This window comes from Neophocaena asiaeorientalis, unplaced genomic scaffold, assembly GCF_003031525.2.
Source record: "Neophocaena asiaeorientalis asiaeorientalis breed wild unplaced genomic scaffold, Neophocaena_asiaeorientalis_V1.1 scaffold1136, whole genome shotgun sequence".
NCBI lineage: Eukaryota > Metazoa > Chordata > Mammalia > Artiodactyla > Phocoenidae > Neophocaena > Neophocaena asiaeorientalis.
In genome coordinates, this window is record NW_020172368.1 from 44390 (window position 1) to 66403 (window position 22014).

At 42.1% G+C, this 22014-nt stretch overlaps 1 protein-coding gene across 1 annotated transcript; it reads left to right on the forward strand.

Moving 5' to 3' along the window:
• The first annotated feature begins 1041 nt into the window (after positions 1-1041).
• LOC112416026 (schlafen family member 11-like) lies at positions 1042-4783 on the forward strand. Its single transcript, XM_024769307.1, is given in 5 exon segments — positions 1042-1045; positions 2603-2811; positions 2813-3253; positions 3256-3332; positions 4000-4783. Coding segments are annotated over 5 exon segments (1515 nt in total).
• The last annotated feature ends 17231 nt before the right edge of the window (positions 4784-22014 follow it).

The window sequence follows — 22014 nt, forward strand, 5'->3', positions numbered from 1 at the left end:
AGCAAATTTTCACTTTCAGAGACCGCTATCATTAGATTCTGAGCTCTCACAGTAGTAACTAATCAGTTCGGTTTGGGTTTTGCAACTGGACTCCAAATACTAAGAATAGGGATGTCCTCATTACATTAACTATTACTATTGATTGACAATAGTTTAGCTTCAGATTAAACACTGTAAATCTTTCTTTTGAAAAAAATGCAATGACCGAAAAAGAAATTTTGTCTATACCTGGAGTGATGGGTTCTAGAGAAAGTCAGGGGTTAGAGTAGTAGATCAGATTCAACCAACCCCCAGCAACCTTCATCCTGATGTCCTAGACTGTTAGAAGCCCTCACCTGATTTCCTGTAGTTGGAAAACCATCAGTCTGGACACTTCAGTGCTCTGTTTTTAAAGATTTCCCTAGATCACCTACTGTATAGCACAGGGAACTCTGCTCAATATGCTGTAACTTAAATGGGAAAAGATTTTGAAAAAGAATAGATACATGTACAGGTATAACTGAATCACTTTGCCATACACCTGAAACTAACACAACATTGTTAATCAACTATACTCCAATATAAAATATTTTTTAAAAAACCACATACACACACACAAAAAAAGATTTCCCTAGATCCATGAAGAGATCAGTGCCTAGTATGGATACAAAGTTCTGTGGGAACTCTGAGGAGAGAACAAACTTGGGAGTTCTAGAAGAAATGAGAGGAATTTATCAGGTGACAAAAGTAGAAGAGGGCATTCAAGTCTCAGGACACACCTACACAAAGGCACAGAGGCCCCAAGTCACATGGAGAGTGGTAACTACTCTGGTGCACGTGGAGTGGTGGACATTTATTGACACCTAGTCTGGCCCCTATAATTGATTAAGTGCCATGTGGAATATCCAAGAAATGAAAGGGACACTTCTTGTCTTCACATAATTTCCTTAGGAAGCATGTCCTATTATATAATTAAAGAAAAATAAGACCTATTTGACAATGAGGCAAAACATATTTGCTATGAACATCAAATGCTTTAGTGACATTGTCCATTTAGCAGGCATGGGTAGTCTGTGTGGCTTGCAAGGCCACAGTAGAGACAACAGAGGGTCTGGTGTCTGAGACAGCACTGGGTCCAGACTCTGGCTCTGCCATTTCCCAGTGGTGTGACCATGGGCAAGGCACTTGACCGGTTTGAGTTCCCATTTACTCATATGAAAAAGAGAACAGGGCTTCCCTGGTGGCGCAGTGGTTGAGCGTCCGCCTGCCGATGCAGGGGACGCGGGTTCATGCCCCGGTCCGGGCAGATCCCACATGCCGTGCAGCGGCGGGGCCCGTGAGCCATGGCCGCTGAGCCTGCGCGTCCGGAGCCTGTACTCCACAACGGGAGAGGCCCGCGGACCACAAAAAAAAAAAAAAAAAAAGAGAACAGTAAGTATATCTGCCTTGCAGAATTGTGAGAACCATAGATGTGTGCAAACTCCCTGGTACAAATGATGTGTTTTCTTATTTTATACTTTTCTTATTTTATACTTCCTTTGTTTTCTAAAGCTGCATTTTAAACATATCCTTATATTACCCTATTCCATCCATCCCAAGATGCATGTTTCCCCCAGCCTTTTAACATCTCCAAAATCTGGATGTGTCCCATAATAGAGTCCATCTCCTACTCACCATTATCCAGGTTGCAGGCAAAATCAAGTTGTGCAAACACCTGGTACAAGTGAGAGAGCACCACCACAAGGAACAATAAACAACTACCAATGAAATATGGGTAATTTCACTGGAAATTAACCCTACAGATCCAGATTCTGGTATGTGATCTGACACCACCACAATAGGATGACAACAATCTCTGCATTTTTCCCCTCCCTTTGGAACAAATGATCATTGACATAAGTTTAAAACCCTACAGCGCAAGTTTATTCTCATGTCACAACATTGTTCCTTGCTCCTTCATGACAAGGGGTAGACTCTTGTGATAGATGCATTATTACATAGATCTGTAAGTGAGTGATGCTTAAGGAGAGTTATCTCAGAGACTAATCTTAGGATCTCCCAGTGGAGGGCTGCACAGAGGTCCCTCCTAGTAAAGTTTTCATAGCTCCATCTTCTCCACAGATATTTAATGAGCACCTTCTTCCTGGGAGGGCTCTTCCTACCTCCATCAATGGGGACTGTTAAGGGACATTTTGAGATTCAGATGCTTTAAGAGTAGGAAGGGAAAGAGAACTAACATTTCTCAAGCAGCTACAATGAGCAGATACCTTTATGCTATTTCATTTATTCCTCACCATAAGAGATGTGCTATTTTTGTACATGTGGATTTTTGTTTGTTTTACAGATGAGGGAACAGAGTCTTAGGGAGGCTAAGGAATTTTCCAAGGTCATAAACGTAATAAGCACGTAGGCTTAGATGAAGTGTGTCAGACTTTTCAAGGCTTCTTTTCCTTCACTGTAATATAGTAATACTGGCAAAAGAATGTATACAAAAATAAGTAACATCATAATTAATAAAATTAATTATAATTAAGTGTAAGTATAGTGATTTTGATTAATTACAATTAATCATTAAAATAAATGTGATTTTTGCCACTAAATTTATAATTCTTTCCGTATCTAGTGCTACCAAGATGTCTGCAATGTACTCCCAAATCCCTCTGGAAGGAGCTGTGTTCACAGAATGAAGGTTTGGAGGAATTAATAAATATGCAAATATATCCATTCTCCCAGGGAATTTTAATCCTTTCTAGAAGCTGGGCTGTGGACCTGAACTTGAAAGAGAAGCAAGCAGTCATCTGTGATGCTCTGCTGATAGCATGGAACAGTTCCCCCCATTCTCTACACCATTCTCAGGGAGCAGGATGCAGATGAGCAGTCCTATTGCACCAGCACCACCTTCACTCTGAAGCAGAAGCTGGTGAACATGGGGGGCTACTCTGGAAATGTGTGTGTCATTACCAAGGTCCTCCACCTGAGTCCTGAGAGCAATGCGGAGTCCTCAGTGAGTGCAGCATCCCTGATTGATTACCCCAGGTCCTATTACATTGCAAACACTCAGCAAATGGAAGCTTTGTTGCAGTCCCTTGTGATTGTCTTGCTTGGCTTCAGATCTTTCTTGAGTGACCAGCTTGGCTGTGAGGTTTTAAATCTGCTCACAGCCAAGCAATATGAGATCTTCTCAAAAAACCTCCGCAAGAACAAAGAGTTGTTTATCCATGGCTTACCTGGCTCAGGGAAGACAATCATGGCCATGAAGATCATGGAGAAGATCAGGACAGGAATATGTTTCACTGTGAGACAAATGAAATTCTCTACATTTGTGAGAACCAGCCTCTGAGGAAATTTATCAGGTAAGCAGTTGGATCTTCTTTTTTTTTTTTTGGCTGCGCCCCATGGCTTATGGGGATTAAACCCAGGGCCACGGCAGAGAAAGCACCCAGTCCTAACCACTGGGCGGCCAGGGAAGTCCCAAGCAGTTAGATCTTATTGTCAGCAAATGAGGTTCAGTCTAAATTCCCTCCAAATCACCTTGTTCCTTTTTAAAATTATTATTATTTTCAATTTTTTTCCAATTAATTAATTAATTAATTTTTGGCTGCACTGGGTCTTCATTGCTGCACACAGGCTTTCTCTAGTTGTGGCCAGTGGGGGCTACTCTTTGTTGAGGTGCTCGGGCTTCTCCTTGCTGTGGCTTCTCTTGTTGCGGCGCTCAGGCTCTAGGGTGCCCAGGCTTCAGTAGTTGCAGCGCGCGGGCTTAGTAGTTGTGGCGCACAGGCTTAGTTGCTCCGTGGCATGTGGGATCTTCCTGACCAGGGATCGAACCCGTGTCCCCTGTATTGGCAGGTGGATTCTTAACCACTGTGCCACCAGGGAAGTCCATGAATCACCTTGTTCCTTGAGAGTAAGATGGTAAAATGATCTGTGACAAGAGTATCGTGTTCATAGGAGTATGATAGAGTAATTTTCCTCCTTTATTGACTCAGAGAAAACCTGAATGTGTCTTTTTAATTTTTACAGTGACAAAAAAGTCTGCCATGCAGTGACCCGGAAAACCTTCATGAAATATGACTTTAAAAAGATTCAACACATCATCATCGATGAAGCTCAGAATTTCCGCAGTGAAGATGGGGACTGGTATGGCAAAGCGAAAACCATCACTCAGAGAGACAAGGATTGCCCAGGAATTCTCTGGATCTTTCTAGACTACTTTCAGACCAACTACATGGAGTGCAGCGGCCTCCCTGCTCTCTCAGCCCAGTATCCAAGGGAAGAGCTCACCAGAGTGGTCTGCAATGCATATCAAATAGCCGAATACTTAAAACATGTATTGCAGGAGGTCAGAAAAAATCCTCCACCTAACATCCCCCTTGGGTCCCTGCAGATGCTTCTTGAAGCTGAATGGGCTCAGGTTGTTCAGGGAACCTTAAATATTAAGGAAAACTTGACTCTGAATAAAATAGCGACACATGTGGCAGACACTTGCAAGCTTCTCTTTGAAAGGGGCTATTCTCCCAAGGACATTGCTGTGCTTGTTAGCACCACAAAAGATGTGGAGTGTTACAAGCCGGAGCTCTTGAGAGCAATGAGGAAGATAAAGGTAGTGCACTTCACCAATGCGAGTAACATGTCAGGTGATGATATTGTGTTGGACAGTGTCCGAAGATTCTCTGGCCTGGAAAGGAGCATCGTGTTTGGGATCCAACCAAAGACAGTTGAGCCAGCTATCTTACACAGCAGTCTTGTCTGTCTGGCATCCAGAGCAAATCAACAGCTACATATTCTGTGGCACCGTGACGCTTAGGAAGAATTCCAAACCAAAACAAGATGAAGCAATTACTATGTAAATGTCCATAGGTGACAATCCGCTTGGTATTGGGAGAAACTTCTCTTTTCTGTTCATAGGTCAGCTAGAGATTTGGGCAGAGCTGACACACAGAATTTGGAACTTTCCCTCTCTGGCTCTCTCCTTTCAGGGATTCCTCCCCTACCTCCTTTCAGCAGCTATTGTCCCAAACTCTGTCCCCAATTCTTCCACCCAGAATAATAGTGGTTTTCTGAAGGAGATTTAACCACCCTGCACAGCACAGACTATGACCCACCCTGCGGTTAAAAACCATAAAAACCATACACTCATCCTGTGGCCATTCTTTCTTCTAAGTCTGGACCTCCACAGTGCAATTTTTTGTTTTTTAAAATTTGTCCAGGGTTTATATTTATCTGCAGAAGGGTGGCCTGGTAGAAACTACCTTGGCCATACCAGAAGCAGAATTTTTGGTTCCTGAATTCTTGACATTTCTCTTTGCTATATTGATCCAGGACTTGGGAGATTCCCAAGATAATTCAAACTGTGACCAAGTGGGCCTTAATAATTTTGACAGAACAGAGAGCACTGATAAAATTATTTACTCCTTTAAAACTGTAATCTCCATTTTTTTTTGCCCTCAGAATAACCCAGATCAAGCTTTAATTGTGATAGTAAGCATTAATTGTCACTTTACTGAGAAATTGTAGGCCATTAGAAAACAAAAATAAAGCTGTTTTCTCTGGCTTTCAGTGAGAGATAGCATTAGAAACCAAAATCTGGTTCTAAAGATACACACAGGTCATTAAGTAAACAGAGCTAGGAAAGATACAGCCTTTACAGATCAACTTCTCAACTCAGCTCTACGTATTGTTCTATAACATATCAACTTAAATTTTAAGTCAAGTACATTCTTGAACTTGTATTTTTCCCCTTTACTTTTATATTTTGGTGGGCTACTGTTATGGACTGAATGTTTCTGTCCCCCTGAAATTCATAGGTTAAAGCCCTAATGTTTAGTGTGGCTGTTTTTTGTAGATTTGTAAGGAAGTAGTTACAGCTAAATGAAGTCATAGGATGGGGTCTTGATCTCATAGGATTAGAGTCCTTATGAGAAGAGACACCCAAGAGCTCTCTCTGTCCCTCTCTCTGTGCACACATACACAAAAGGTCATGTGAGCACAGAGAGAGATGGTGGCTACCTCCAAGCCAAGAGAAGAAGCCTCAGAATGAAACTAATCCTACTGACACCATGATTTTGGACTTCCCAGCATCTAGAACTATGGGAAATAAATTTCTGTGTTTAAGCCACCCAGTCTGTAGTATTTTGTTATTGCAGCCTGAGCAGACTAATATAGCCACAGAATTATTCTTTGAACTAAAACACATCAGTGTTATCACTTAATAATGCTAATACAATGACTTATTTTTCTGTTTATACGAAACATTTAAAGAAGGTTTCTAATCTAAAAAATAACAATAAAATATTTGTATAACAAATGGAAATTTAAACATTACATGACTAATATTCCACATATTAGTAATCCTAGTCTACTGATTTCCTCCATATTGCAAGTTGTGAATTTTTCTGCCTGTCTTTCTCCTATCTGTGTTTACTCATGGAATTCCAGCCTCTTGCCTTGAAACCGTAGGCTCTTCTAACTTCAGCAAAATAAAATATATCAGCAAAATAAGGGGAAAAAAAGTTCTTTCTTTCTGACTACATTAGATCAGATACAACTCTGTACCAAACAGTTATCTTTGTAAATGTTGTCTCTGATAAATTGGTTTTGTAAAATCCCTGGACTTGAGTTGAAATGTCTGTGAAAGTAATTCTTTAGAAGTCTAATTCTGGAGTGAAGACTGCCACCATGTCCTGCCACCGTCCACCGCACAGGGGTGGGGTGTTGCTCCAGGACCTTGCTTCAGACGTGTAAGCTCCCACATCCATTAAACCATTGATGTGTCTGTTGCTGACCCTGGGCTCTTTCTTCAGTCTTGAAGCTGGACAAGCGCAGGCATTGTAGGCCTGCAGGGTGCAGCCCAATAATTAGTGGAGCCAGCCAGAAGACTGAGGAAACTCCCATGAGCACCAAGATGTCGGAAAATCCAGGATGGGGAATGCAAAGTTGCGGAGGCCGTCCACCAGCGTGTGGGGCCCGAAAGTTGCAGGGGTGATCCTGAGGTGGCTGTCCTTGCTGAATGGGGGCTCCCAAGAGATCTGGAGAATAATGGCCTCCAACGGCTCTGCTATTGTATCAAATGAGCATATTGTATCAAATGAGCTAAGCTATCTTTCTAGAAGGAATTGGTATTTCTCTTGTGCCTTTGAGATATAAATGATCTACGTGGGCTCTCTGGAACTTTAATCTTATGTGATCTCTAAGAGTAAAGGAGAAAAAATAGCTTTTAGGTAAACTCTATAGAAATAATTATGTTTTGGGAATGTCTATTTAAAGTAGTCTCTCTAGATTTTGGTAACTTGAAAATAAAGTTGAAGGAAGAGAATTCATGGGTCATTTCAAATAGGATAAAATATTAATTGCTGGGCGAGTCTAAGTTAATCTAACTTTGCCTGCTTAGGAGAGGAAGAGTCAAGCATTAAGTTTTCCGATCAGGAAGTGCACAAATACTTGCTTCTTGGTTTTTGCCAGAGATTAAGGTTTTCAAGGGTTAAGGTTATAATCAGTCATAATTCCTGTAACCAAGTTTCTTTATTGATTACATTGTGATTAGATGTTTAACTGTGCCTTTTAAGTCTTTTTTCATTTGTAGACAGTTATTGTTGTACTCTAATGTTTTGGCAAAAATGCTTCATCTTCAAGAAGATTCATACCATTGTAAAGCAATTATACTCCAATAAAGATGTTAAAAAAAAAAAGAAGATTCATAGGAAGGACTTTTTGACCATAACAGGTCTTTGATAAATTTCAGATCATACTGCTGAACTGGGTAAAAACTTAAAGAATGCTAATGGAAGACCTAACGGCTTCATAAAAAGTTAACAGAAGGATTGGTTACTGAGTGAACTGGTGAGTATGGTAATAATGTTTATGGGTTTTGTCTGGAATGTTACTGGTTTTGATCTGTGTTTTGCGGATATGGGGGAGCCCTTCCCCTCAAGTTGGTTATGATTTATAGCAATTTGGTAAACTACACCTGTGGGTAAAATTCAAGCATTTGTCTTTTCTCTCTCTGCCTGGTCCCTCCAGAAACTGGGGACTTTTGGGTTCGGAGCAGCCTTACAAAGTGAATGGGAAAGAGTGTTTCCTGGCATGTGCAGGAATCTCAGTATCTTGGAGACAGAGAAATCCACCAAGGCAGCGTCTGATAGCAGACCTTTGGCATGCTTTGCTGGCTTTGAGAGGACTTTTGGGAATTCAGTCTGAGAGGAGTTCACCCTCAGCCAGTTTGGAGGAGGCTATGTGGTCAATTGACCACACTTATTTTGCAAACAAATTAGTTTTGATTGGCTGTGTTTGCTGGAGATGAGGGCAGATTTAGAGAGAACAATGTTATGTTTCAGTGGATGTTAAATTCTAGTTCTGTTAATTGAGGTCTGTATTTATAAAAGTTATTGTATTAGCCATACTTTTGTCCTGATGTTCTGGATGGAAGGAAAATTATCTAGTGAAATTGTCACAGAGTATAACTACTCATGAAGTGTGACACTGCTTGCTTTAACTCTGCTACTAAAAGCACATGTATAATGCTTGTGTGACAATTGGGTGTAAGTGATAAAATATATGACCTATAAAGTGTTTCCCGATTAACGTACCTCTGAGCCTGTTCACGAGGTCTGATTAGTTTTCCCCCAACATGAATGGCTTGGCGAATATAAAGGAGGACTAGCACCGAGGGACACGTTCTGAACCTGGGGTAGGAGTCAGCACCCCAGCATTGAGGGATGGATATTTTGATCATCAATGCTTTCTATTGAAAGATTTGCAATCAAAAGGGGAAATGATGGAAAAATCTGCACATATTGAGGTATGGGGAAGTCAGAAGGCTTATACATGGTTGAACTTAAATTTTACTGACCAGAGCAGCCTGTTTTTTGGCCTTTCAGACATGCATTGTACATCTGCTTTGTCCACTGAGGAAGGGAATGCATTTGAAAGTCAAGATGGAATAGCTGAGGTTCAGACAACCAAGGTGAAGCTAGGCGGCCATTGTATACATGAATTTGGACATGCTCTTGTATTACTGAACACTTGAGTTTTCTGAACTGTATTGCAGACCAGGACAAAAACCACAGGCAGGTGTGGTATTATCTCTGAATGCAGTTACGGCTTGTATTTTGCTTAATTGTCATGATCTCCCCTGTGTTGTGCCTGTTAGATGTCTTACATTTCATCCCTAGCCTGAGTGGAGGAAATCTATTCGAGGACTGAGCAGCAACACTGGCCTCACTGTGAAATAAGTCTAACTGCTGGGTCCACAGTGAGATGCTCTTGCCATCCTCCTCTGGACTTCCATGAAAAATCAACCTGGCTACTGTGGCTAGTGGGGAAAAGACATCCCATATGCCAATACATCAGAAGGACCCCTGTCAGCATATGTTAATGTACAATTGACTGCCCATGAGCCCCTCTGGGCTATGCTGTGTGGAATGGAACAGGCTGGCTTCTGAACACACAAGTCCAACTAGTGGGATTAATTGTTTTTTGTTTGGAAAGACCTAATGGGTCCACCCCTAATGGCACTCAACATAACATGGGGTGACAGATCTGTACTGTGCCTACTGACTCCTGGCTAGGCCGCCAGAATGTTTCTTTTAAAGCCGGGCCTTCCCCTCCCCATAGGGATGGCTCTGGGTTTGTGAAAACCAGGGGTGACCTGTCTGTATTGTATTTGTGGCATCTGGTTGCAGCGCCCCCTATATACTTGACCCCAGGGATATCATGGAAGAGGGGCGGACCAAGATGGTAAGGGTCGTGCAGGGTTAGTAGGGGTAGAGTGTATGGTCAGGCCACTCAAGATGGCTGCTCTCTTGCTCTCTGTACATCCCCTGCCCAACCAGTGCCAGCTTCACCTACACCCTACTCACATGACTGACCTTTCTGCGTACTTGTCCCAAGCCCCAGCTAGTAATTGTTCTTATCAAAGGGGCAGTGAGGGGCTTGCCCCTCTACTGGTTTCCTTGCTAACTAATGAGCCCACCCAACGTCAGTTCCCCTATAACTGGCAATCTCCCTCCTCCCACCCTCCCCCAGCTCCCCACCCCTCCTCCGGGAGTGAAGACTGCCACCACAGTGGGGTGTCTCTCCAGGACCTTGCTTCAGACATGTAAGCTCCCCCATTCATTAACCACTGATGTCTCTGAAAAAAATAAATGAAAATAAAAGTCTAATTCTGACTGGTTGTGTCACTTAATGATTTATTTATCGCCCTAGTAATAATATTTTAAAACTATAATATTTTAAAAAAATATAAATACTCATGAGTTTCTCTTTAGACTGAAGAGGATTATTGATGCTGCCTTCTTCCATACGAATGAGGAAAGCTTTACCTTGTATATCTGCTGCATTTCTGTTTTAGGTAAAAATTTGAGAGTTTGTGTCTCATTAAACAGAAAAAAAATGGTGCTGTAAAATAAATGATTAAATTTTGGGAGAAGGGAGCACTGAGGCCAGTGACTCCATGAGAGGGTCAAATATGAGCCAGCAAAAGGTTAAGCAAGATTAACCTCTAGTTGGGTTTTGCTGGGGGTACCTGCCTATCTGCAATCTGGCTCTAACCATTTGGGACCTAACTTCACTAAGATCTGAAAATCTACCCAGCCATTGTAAAAATAAAACAAAATGTTTTTTAATTTTTAAATTTAAATTTTGTTTTAGACTTACAGGAAAGTTACAATGTTGGTACAGAAAGCTTCCGTATACCCCTCACTTTCTCGTTTTGTTAGCATCTTATCTATGGTTCATTTGTCACAGCTAAGGAACCAACCTTAGGACACTACTGTTGGGACTTCCCTGGTGGCGCCGCGGTTAAGAATTCACCTGCCAGTGCAGGGGACATGGGTTCAATCCCTGCTCCAGGAAGACCCCACATGCTATGGAGCAACTAAGCCTGTGTGCCACGACTACGGAGCCTGTGCTCTACAGCCTGCGAGCCACAACTACTGAGCCCACATGCCACAACTACTGAGCCCTCATGCTGCAACGGCTGAAGCCCGTGCACCTAGAGCCCATGCTCTGCAACAAAAGAAGCCACCGCAATGAGAAGCCCGGGCACCGCAACAAAGAGGAGCCCCCGCTCACCACAACTAGAGAAAGTCCGCGTGCAGCAACGAAGACCCAACGCAGCCAAAAATTAATTTTAAAAAATAAATAAATATTTATTAAAAAGGGACACTACTGTTAATTAAACTCCACACTTTATTTGGGTTTCTTAGTTTTTCCCTAATGTCCTTTTTTTGTTGTTCCAGGATCTCATCCAAGATACCACATTACATTCAGTAGTCATGTCTCCTTAGCTTCCTTTGTTCTGTGACAGTTCTCAGACTTTGTTTCTGGTGACCCTGACAGTTTTGATGAGTACTAGTCAGGCATTTTGTACAATGCCCCTCAATTTGGGTTTGCCTGATGTTTTTCTCGTAATTGGACTGGAGTTATGGGTTTTTGAGAGGAAGGCCACAGGGGCTAAGAGTCATTCTCATCACATCATATCAAGGACATAGGCTCTCAGTGTGACTTATCACTGATGATGTTAACTTTGGTCACCTGACTGAGGTAGTGCTTGCTAGGTTTCTCCACTGTAAAGTTACTTTTCCCCACTCTTCATGTCAGTAAGTGCAACCTACACTCAAAGGATGGAGATTGAAGATACACCTCCTTGAAAGCAAGGAAATCTACATAAACTATCCAGAATTTTTTTCCATTTCCTGGTGTAACGCTTAAAATATTTTTAAAATTTTAATTTAACTTTAATTGTTTTAATTAGCATACAAAGTATATTAGTTTCAGGTGTACAATGTAGTGATTTGATATTTTTATACATTTTGAAATGATTAAGACAATAAGTCTAGTTACCATCATCACCATACGAAGTTATTACAATATTCTTGACTATATTCCCTATGCTGTACATTACATCCCTAGGATTTATTCATTCTTTAAATGGAAGTTTGTACCTCTTAATCCCCTTTACCTATTTTGCCAAACCCCAACCTCTCTCCCCTCAGGCAACCACCAGTTTGCTCTCTGTATCTGTGAGTCTGTTTCGTTTGTTCATTTGTTTTTTAGATTCAACAAAGAAGTGAGATTCAAACTCAGCCTGTTGGCAAAGATGCAGTTAATGAAGTGGCTATTAAACCCAAGGGTGAAATCTCTGAATCAATTAAGTTGACAGTGAATAAATTATTTCAGTGGACAAAATGGCTCAGAGAAAAGAGCTTGAATACATGGGTCTCCTATGGAAGCCTGCTAAGTTCAAGGTACATGGAATTAAATCTAAAGAGAGAAGTATATTTCAAAAAGAATTCTAGGTATTGACACATGGAGTTAACTGGAACCAAATAGATTCAAACAACACTAACAAAAAGTGTTTTCGAGAAAGTTAAATTGCCAGAAAGTTATTGACTAAAAAGCCAAAAACTGTGACTTCCTGAGACTTGAAATAAACCTTGGGCCCCCATCATTCTAGGGACAGGTGGTATGTTGAGGAAGCTGCTCAGCATGCAGGGAGAGAATGGTTCCCAGTTTCCTCTTTAAATGTGGCAGAAGAAGATGATGCAAAAGGAGGAACTCTCTGCGGGTGAAACCAAGAACCTTGGGGAGTAGTGGACAAGGGGAACCACTTACTGGGAGCAAAACTGATCAAAGTACACTCTTCTCCCCAGGTCAGAAGTCCAAGTCAATGTCTGCCTGACCAGATGAATTTCAGAATTTTTACGGATCAGTGACTATCCTGTGCCTCCCATTCTTCCCCTGTCTGAATGGGAGGATTTACTGAGGTTATCCACTTACTGTTTCACATTGTATAGTGTGTATGTGTTGTGTTGGGGGCGGGGGAGGGTAGATAACTTAAATCTCCAAAAACAGTCCTCTCCAGACCTAATATGAAGACTATCACAATACCAGAACTTACTCTATCATGGGACATCCCACTGGGATGGAATTTTTGAGTTGTTTTCTTTAGGGGAGGAGGTATATCTTGAATATGAAAGGAAGAGAAGTGAATCTTTGTGAGCAAATATTTGTGATGTATTGTAGTCTTTTCCGAAATATTGTCTGTCCCTCCTTGGATTAGGATTACACTTACTGCCCCGTTGAAATCAAACTTGGCCATTTGATTTGCTTTGGCCAATTAGATGTGAGAAGTGACGTGTGCTACTCTGAGCAAAAGCTCTAAGACCATCATGTAGTTTCTCCTTGCTCTTGTCTTCTTCTGCCACAAGACTGGTGATGTCTCAGATAGGGTTCTTCTGGCAGCCTGCATCCCCACATGAGAAGGATGTGGAGCAGAGCCAGAGTGAACCCCCAGCAGACCTGCAGTGTAAGTGAGAAAGCAAATGTTTGTTGTAAGCCACTGAGATTTGCGGATGGTTTGTTCCTGCACCATGACCTGGCCTATGTTGCTTAACATATGAAGCATGTCAAGTGAGGCAGAGCAACAAAATGGAAGGGGTCTTGGACTTTGTTGACTTCTCAGAGGAATAACACATCATTTTTTACTTCTTTATGAGAAATACACTTCTAATTTCTTTAAGCCATTGTCAACTTGAGGTTTCTGCAAAAGCATCAGAACCAACATCCAAACACATGCCAACTTTACCCTCATCTCCTTTCATGCTAAACCATGGGCCCCTCTTTCTCCCTCTTACTCATCCTAGGTAGTGAAATACCTTTGTTCATATATCAACTTATGTCTGCCACACTATGTATCTTTCTTAGGTCTACAGAGTCTGCTATATCCTCTCACATCATGTTGCAGGTTGAGTTCTCCAGAAGCAGATGCTGAGCTGTGGTTTAAGGTGCAAGATGTTTATGACAGAGCAGCACCCTGAATAGAATGGGAGGAAGCAGAATTGGGCAGAGAAAAGCAGTTGAACTGGGATGCAGCCCTCAACAAACCTTAGCCAACCAGGCAGGATGCTGTGCAGTGAATTTTTCCCAACAGAGTTGTCCTGCACTGAGCTGAATGTTTGAGACTTTATATTGTCCATAACTCATTTTCCAGTTGTCAGTTGTAGATTGTGAGTCTGGGAGTCGTTTGTGACCCCAAGCAATGCAGCTCATTGCAGCTGAGGCGGGCCTTGAAGGAGCTGACATTTAGAGGCTGGTCTGCCGACTGCCCTCTCCAAATCTGGGCAGGAAACCTCCCTTGAAGGGAGATCTGGGTGGTGCATTCCCCATGTCTACCACACCCCACCTTCCTACAACCTCCTTTTATTCTCTTATGTATAAAGCTGCAATGATCTCCAAGTGTACTTCTGATCTATTCTGATGTTCATGGCATCAATCACACGTACAATGTATTTCATGTAGTTTTTTTGTTTGTTTTTTTTTTGCAGTACGCGGGCCTCTCACTGTTGTGGCCTCTCCTGTTGCAGAGCACAGGCTCCGGACGCGCAGGCTCAGCGGCCATGGCTCACGGGCCCAGCCACTCCGCGGCATGTGGGATCTTCCTGGACCAGGGCATGAACCCGTGTCCCCTGCATCGGCAGGCGGACTCTCAACCACTGCACCACCAGGGAAGCCCTCATGTAGTTTTAAAGACCAGGATGCAGTTGTCTTTATACGCTGGAGAATCTATATAACCAAAAATTCTACAGTACCTGTTTTTGCTCTTTTTCTTTCCTCTATATTCAATACAAGGGGAAGGGAGGGAGGGTCAAAGTGTTTTGTTCAATTTCTTTTACTTTTTAGCAGAGAAAACTATCCATTTGCAATCTGAATGTCCCTAGGTTCTCCAGCTATCCGTGTCACTGAGATTTTTGATGCCCACCTGATATTGTCAGCTCTCATTATGTGTAAATACAGAAAGTTTGGTCTTTTATCTACTTTCCGTGCATTAAGATTTCTGAGAGTGCCAGACATGCTTCCATGCACCACAGATCTCTTCTGGTCCTCTCCTCTCACTTTTTGCTCTGGACTGCTGTTCCAAGACCTCTGGGGGTTACCTCCTTGATTGACATGACAGCTCTTCCAAGCTCTGCCCCCTCCATGCTCCTCTGTATCCCAAGAAGAAAAATGTCTCTCCCTTCATCTCCCAAGTTACAGGAAACATCAGGCCCTAATTTTAGCAAAACATAGTAAAGGTTTGCTTACGGTGAAAGGCAAATATTTAAAATTAGATATCACTGTGTCCAGAGTCTTTTGGCCACAGATTATCCTGATGGCTTTTTTCCTCCTTGTCTCCGTGCCTCCTTCTACTGCCATTTTTTCCACTGAAACATTTGAAAGTAAGTTGCAGACATGATACTCCTTTACTGCCAGTACTTCAGGGGTGTTTCATAAAAATAAGGACATTCACAGCACAATAATCAAAATCAGGAAATTAACACTGATATAGTACTCCAATCTAATCTATAGACCTTATTTGACTTTTATCAATTGTGCCATAAATGTCTTTACAGCAAAAGAAAAACAATTCTGGTCTAGGATTCAATCTAGGATCACACATTACATTTAGTTTTCATGTTTTTTTTAATAACCATTCTTTTAATTTATTTATTTATTTATTTTTGGCCATGTCAGGTCTTAGTTGTGACACGTGGGATCTTCATTGCAGTGCTCATGCTCTTCGTTGTGGCGCATGGGCTTAGTTGCCCCGCAGCATGTGGGATCTTAGTTCCCCGACCAGGGATCAAACCCTAGTTCTCTGCATTGGAAAGCGGATTCTTTACCTATGGACCACCAGGGAAGTCCCTAGTTTTCATGTTTCTTAACCTCCTTTAGTCTGGAACAGTTCCCCAGTCTTTGCCTTTGATGACCTTGCCACTATTGAAGAGTTTAGGCCTGTTATTGTGGAGGATGTCTCTCAATTCAGGTTATGCAAAGGTTATAGAAGTGCTTTTTTTTTTTTTTTTTTTTTTTTTTTTTTTTTTTACCGGGGAAGCCCCTATAGAAGTGCTTTTTGTCCTTCTCAGTGCATTATATCAGAAGACCCATGATATTGATTTATCCCATTACGGATGATGCTAACTTTGATCACTTGGATAAGGTGATGTCTGCCAGTTTCTCCACTGTAAATTTACAATTTTTCCCATTTATAATTAATAAATATCTTGTGGGGGTGTTTTTACTTCTTAAAACATAATATTTAGGATTTTTCCTATTAAAAAGTAATTATTCAAGAGAGTTCAACGGAGTGATATTATACAACTACATTCTTTGGCTCCACAATGCAAATAAATTAGAAATTAGTAGTTAAATAGTAACTATAAAAACCTTCATATATTTGGGAATTTAAAAAAAACATTTAAAAGTAACACATCAATAAAAGTAGAAATTCTATAAACATTATACATAATGAATTATCAATAAAATACTTTCCCTCAATTATCACTTTTTTCCTTATTTTTACACAAGAGAACATCAAACAAAAGTTTAATGACATGTAGACATTGGAAAGATCCAGAAAAACATGGTAACTCTATCACAGCAGATTCTAAGAAACAAGTTTAAGGAAGAGAGAGTTTCAATACTACACAAACTCCCCACAAGAACAGAAAAAGAGGAAACACTGCCTAACTAATTTTATGACGTTAGCATACTCTTTTTTAATCCCTTTATTTTGCATATTTCTTCTAGCAATTTCCTGGATTTACTTTTTTTTTTTTAATTGAAATATAGTTGTTTTACAATGTTGTGTTAGTTTCTGGAGTACAACAAATTGATTCAGTTATATATATATACATACATATATATATTCTTTTTCAGATTCTTTTCTATTATAGGTATGGAATATAGTTCCCTGTGCTTATACAGTAGGTCCTTGTTGTTTATCTATTTTATATATAGTAATGTATAATTAATCCCAAACTCTTAATTTATCCCTCTCCCAGCCCTTTCCCCTTTGGTAACCATAACATTGTTTTCTATGTCTGTGAGCCTGTTTCTGTTTTGTAAATAAGTTCATTTGTATAACTTTTTTTAGATTCCACATATAAGTGATATCATATGATTTTTGTCTTTGTCTGACTTACTTCACATGATATGATCATCTATAGGTCCATCCATGTTGCTGCAAATGGCATTATTTCATCCCTTTTTTAAATGGCTGAGTAGTATTCCATTATATATATGCACCACATCTTCTTTATCCATTCATTTGTGTTCATCTGTTGATGGACACTTAGGTTGTGTCCATATCTTGGCTATTGTAAATAGTGCTGCTATGAACATTGGCTAGCATAATCTCAATAACCAATTGGATAAGTAAAATATGAGAGGATAGTTTCAGATCATCACCATTCAATGTCTAGATGAAAAAAATTCCAAATAAAATTTTAGCAAACCAAATCCAACAAAATCTAAAAATGATAATACATCATGACCAAGGCGGTTTAAATTAGGAATTTATTTTTTCTTCTAGCTTTATTGAGATACAATTGACACAAAAGATGTGCAAGATCCTTATGGAAAATTGTATATAACTTTATTGTGAGACATTGAAGAAAATGTAATTAAGTATAGGATATATTATGTCCATGTATCAGAAATTGTAATCTCATAAAGATGTCATTGTCTCCAAACTGATCTACAGATATTTGCAGCACATACAAGCAAAAAAAAAAAAAAAAAAGTAAGAACTATAATGATCGGAAAAATAAATAAACAAGCGTCTGAAAATATCAAACGTTGCAAAGTCCTTAGAAAATGAGAAAAAGAGCCCCAAGAAGAATACACATAATATTGTTCCAGTTACTATAGGTGCATAACAAGTTATTCCAAAACTCAGTCGCATAAAATAACCATACTTGGGGACTTCCCTGGCGGTCCAGTGGTTAAGACTCCGCATCTGCACTGCACAGGGAGCCGACTGGATCCCCAGTCGGGGAACTAAGATACCACAGGCCGCGCTGCGCGGCCAAAAATTAAAAAAAAAAAAAAGATTAAAAAAATATATAACCGGGGGGACCTTGAAGATGGCGGAAGAGTAAGACGCGGAGATCGCCTTCCTCCCCACGGATACACCAGAAATACATCCACACGTGAAACAACTCCTACAGAACTCCTACTGAAGGCTGGCAGAAGACCTCAGACCTCCCAAAAGGCAAGAAACTAATATATATATATATATAACCATACTCACGAATCCTGTGAGCCCAGAATACGGACAGGGGACAGGGGGAAGTCTTGTCTCTGTTCCATTCATTTTCAACTGGCTTGAAGGTTGGGGCTGGAATCCTCTGAAGGTTCTGTCACTCACAGGTCTGCGGTTGATGGTAGAAGACTTCAGCAGCTCAGGGTTCCTTAGGCATTCCTCCCTCCTTCTCTCCCCCTCCCGCCTTCTCTTTCTCTCTGTTTTAAAACAAGGTTTCTGTGCGTTTCAATGTCTGTGGGTTCTGAAGACAGGTTTTAGACCTGATGAGCTGCAGAAATATCCATTACCATAATTACCATAAAAAAGGGGCCCCAAGAAAAGGAAAGTGTCAGGAAAGCTTTATGTCCTGAGAGAAGCCATTGGAGCCAGTTCTGGACTCATTATCCCTGATGGCCCCAAGGTGCTCCTTATACCACGAGGGGTTGTGTGTCCGAATCTGCCTCCCGCGGAGCAGACCGCTCTTCTCCCCTTTCGTCCTTTCCGTGCACTAACAGCTCTCGCCCGGTCCCTAGAGGCTACTGCGCTTTTAGTCCACGGGACAGTAGTACGGCTCAAGGAATGAGAGTAGAGCTGGAAAGTCCCGAGTAGGATCACCCCGCCAGAAGCCCTGATCCTTCTTCAGTTTTGAGGGGGCAAAAAAAAACGCCAGTGGCGCGAAAGCTCAGGGGAGCTCACAGCGCGCGGGGGCACTTCCTCAAAAGTTGATTGGCTGCCGCTCTAAAGGGCGGGAAGGGCCGCCCGCCGCTCGGGAAGCCAGTGCGCCAAATGACCCGGACCTGGGTCCGCTTAGCTGGTGTAGAGCGCGCGGACGGGGACCGGAAGGCGGGCTTCGCCCACTTCTTTCTTTCTTTGTTTTCTTTAAATGCGCTTCGTTCTTTTGGTCTTACCGTGCAGTATATAGAAAATACAGATAACCAAATACGAAAGGAGAAATCTCCTGCCACCACTCTGAGTCACGTGTTTAAAGTCCAGTCGCTTCTCGCGGAAAGTTTCGGGGGCGGAGCGGCGTCACCATTGGCTGAATGCGCCGCCTTAACTGGAGTGCACCAGCTCTCCTCGCAAACGGGGGACCTCTAGCTCCCCTAAGAATCCTGCGAATCCCGAGCAGCGCTCCTGGGTAAGTTTGTCCCCTCTCCGTTGCCAAATATCGGAACCTCAGCTTCTTATCCCTTTTAAGTCTAGTCTGCTGGCTCTTTGACGAGGTGGGGTGCAGCCAACACAGCCCCGTCCACCCCGCTCCCGGGGAGACCCTCGGCTGTTATCTTCGATCTGGGAGCCTTGGCTCTGTGATGCCTGTCTCAGTAGCAGCATCTACCAAAAAACTACACAGACTGTTAAGGACTTGCGATCAGGACACTTGGGAACTTGAGGTCAGGGCAGTACGTCATCCCATGCGTGGGCTGGGAAGCGCCTTAAAGAGCCTGGGGAGAGGAAGTTGGGGTTTGGCATGGACTAGGAAGGGAGGAAGGGCAGGGTGCTGTAGGGACAGGTCAGGCAAGTGCAGCTCCTTGGGGGTGCCCTGCACGCCTGGGGTCCTTAAATAAGGGGAGTTAAGGAACAGGTTCTGCTGGTTAAAATGTGGCTGACCAGACACTGATGAACTGTCTTCTAAATCCAGAAGGAGAAACCAGGCACTGTTAGTGTCCTGCCGAAGTTTATAACCTAAAGGGGGCGGGGGTGGGGGGGAGATAAGAACCACGCCTTTCTAAACTAAATACACAGTGTTAAAGGAGGAGGGCAAAGAATGAACTATGGTTTTTATTCCTCAGAAGGTAGTTCCTGTCACTCCTGTCCTACCTTTCTGTGCAGTTCCCACGAACCTGCAGTCTGGCATAACTAAGGAGATGTGAATGCCTTCCCCTTTCCCATTAAAAATAGCTAACAGCACAGACTAAATCCCCAATCCAGGTCAGAAAGAATTTTCCCCACAGTCAAAAGTATAAAAGATTTCGGGCTTCCCTGGTGGCGCAGTGGTTGAGAGTCCGCCTGCCGATGCAGGGGACACGGGTTCATGTCCTGGTCCGGGAAGATCCCACATGCCGCGGAGCGGCTAGGCCCGTGAGCCATGGCCGCTGAGCCTGCGCGTCTGGAGCCTGTGCTCCGCAACGGGAGAGGCCACAACAATGAAAGGCCCGCATACCGCAAAAAAAAGAAAAAAGATCTCAAATCAACAGCCTAAAATTATACCTTAATAGAAAAAGAACAAACAAAACTCAGTGTTAGCAAAAGGAAGGAGATAATAAAGATTAGAGCAGAAGAAATGAAATAGAGAATAGAAAAACAATAGAAAAAAAACCAATGAAACTGAGGTTTTTTCTTTAAAGCTTTTAAAATTTTTTATTTTATTTTGTTTATTTTTGGCTGTGTTGGGTCTTTGTTGCTGTGCGTGGGCTTTCTCTAGTTGTGGCGAGCAGGGGCTACTCTTCGTTGCAGTGTGCAGGCATCTCATTGTGTGGAACACGGCCTCTAGTCATGCGGACTTCAGTAGTTGTGGCTTGCGGGCTCAGTCGTTGTGGCTCGCGGGCTCTAGAGCGCAGGCTCAGTAGTTGTGGCACACGGGCTTAGTTGCTCCGTGGCAAGTGGGATCTTCCCGGACCAGGGCTCAAACCTGTGTCCCCTGAATTGGCAGGTGGATTCTTAAACAATGTGCCATCAGGGAAGCCCAAACTGAGCTTTTTTAATCGACAAAATTGACAAACCTTTATATTGATGAAGAAAAAAAAACCCTCAACTAAAATAAAAAATGAAAGAACGGACATTAATACCAATTTTACAGAAATAAAAGGGATTATAAGAGAATACTGTGAACAATTGTACACTAGCAAATTGGATAACCTAGAGGAAATGGACAAATTCCTAGAAACATACCTACCAAGAGTGAATTAGGAAGAAATGGAAAATCTGAATCAACTTATAACTAGTAAGAAGATTGAATCAGTAATCAAAAACCCAGTAATCAAAAAAGAAAATTCCTGGACCAGATGGCTTCACTGGTGAATTCTACCTGGGCAAATAATTTTTTGTGGGGCTTCTGTCAATAAAAATAATTTAAGTTAACTAAAATCAGAACATTAGCACCATTCTGGCAATCCAGTCTCAATCCTGCGAAAGAAATAATTTCAGCCAGTGAGGTGATCCACTTACCAGGTGTCTTAGTTTGTTCATGCTGCTATAAAAAAATATCATAGACTGGGTGGTTTATAAACAACAGAAGTTTATTTCTTACAGTTACGGAAGCTGGGAAGTCCAGATTAAGTTGCAGCAGATTTGGTGTCTGGTGAGGACCACTTCTTGTTTCATAGATGACTGTCTTTTCTCTGTCCTCACATGGTGGAAGGGGTCAGGCAGCTCTCTGGGGAATCTTTTATAAGGATACTTATCCTATTTGTGAGGGTTCCACCGTTGTGACCTAATCACATCCCAAAGGCCCTATCTCCAAACACCATCACACTGGGGATTAGGTTTCAACATGTTAATTTTGGGGACACATAAACATTCAATTTATAGCACAAGGCTATTCTCCAGAACCAGGATTCAGCCATGAGGTCCCAGGACAACACGTTGATATGAGTCCCAGGGCTCCTTGGGTAAAGGGCCATAGAGCACTGAAAAGAGAAGAAATGGGGACCTGGACCCATAGAGTGTTGTCCAGGCTTGGGCACCTTTCCAGGATGACACTGCTGGCCCTGGCTGGTGCGTGGGCTTTCTCTAGTCGGCCCAGGCACTGGAAGGGCTCAGAAAATTTCATGGAAGACATTCCAGAGCAGGAAGAGTGCTCTGCACCCACCGAGGTTCAGAGTCCATGGCAGGAACGAGGCCCCAGGCCTTTCCTCCTGGTGTCCTAAATGATTAGGAGCCCCCACCAGATTTCATGTAGTTTGAAAACAACCACTCTAAACACTTCAGTACTCTGTTTCTAAAGATTTCTCTAGATCTATGGTAAGATTAGGGCCCAG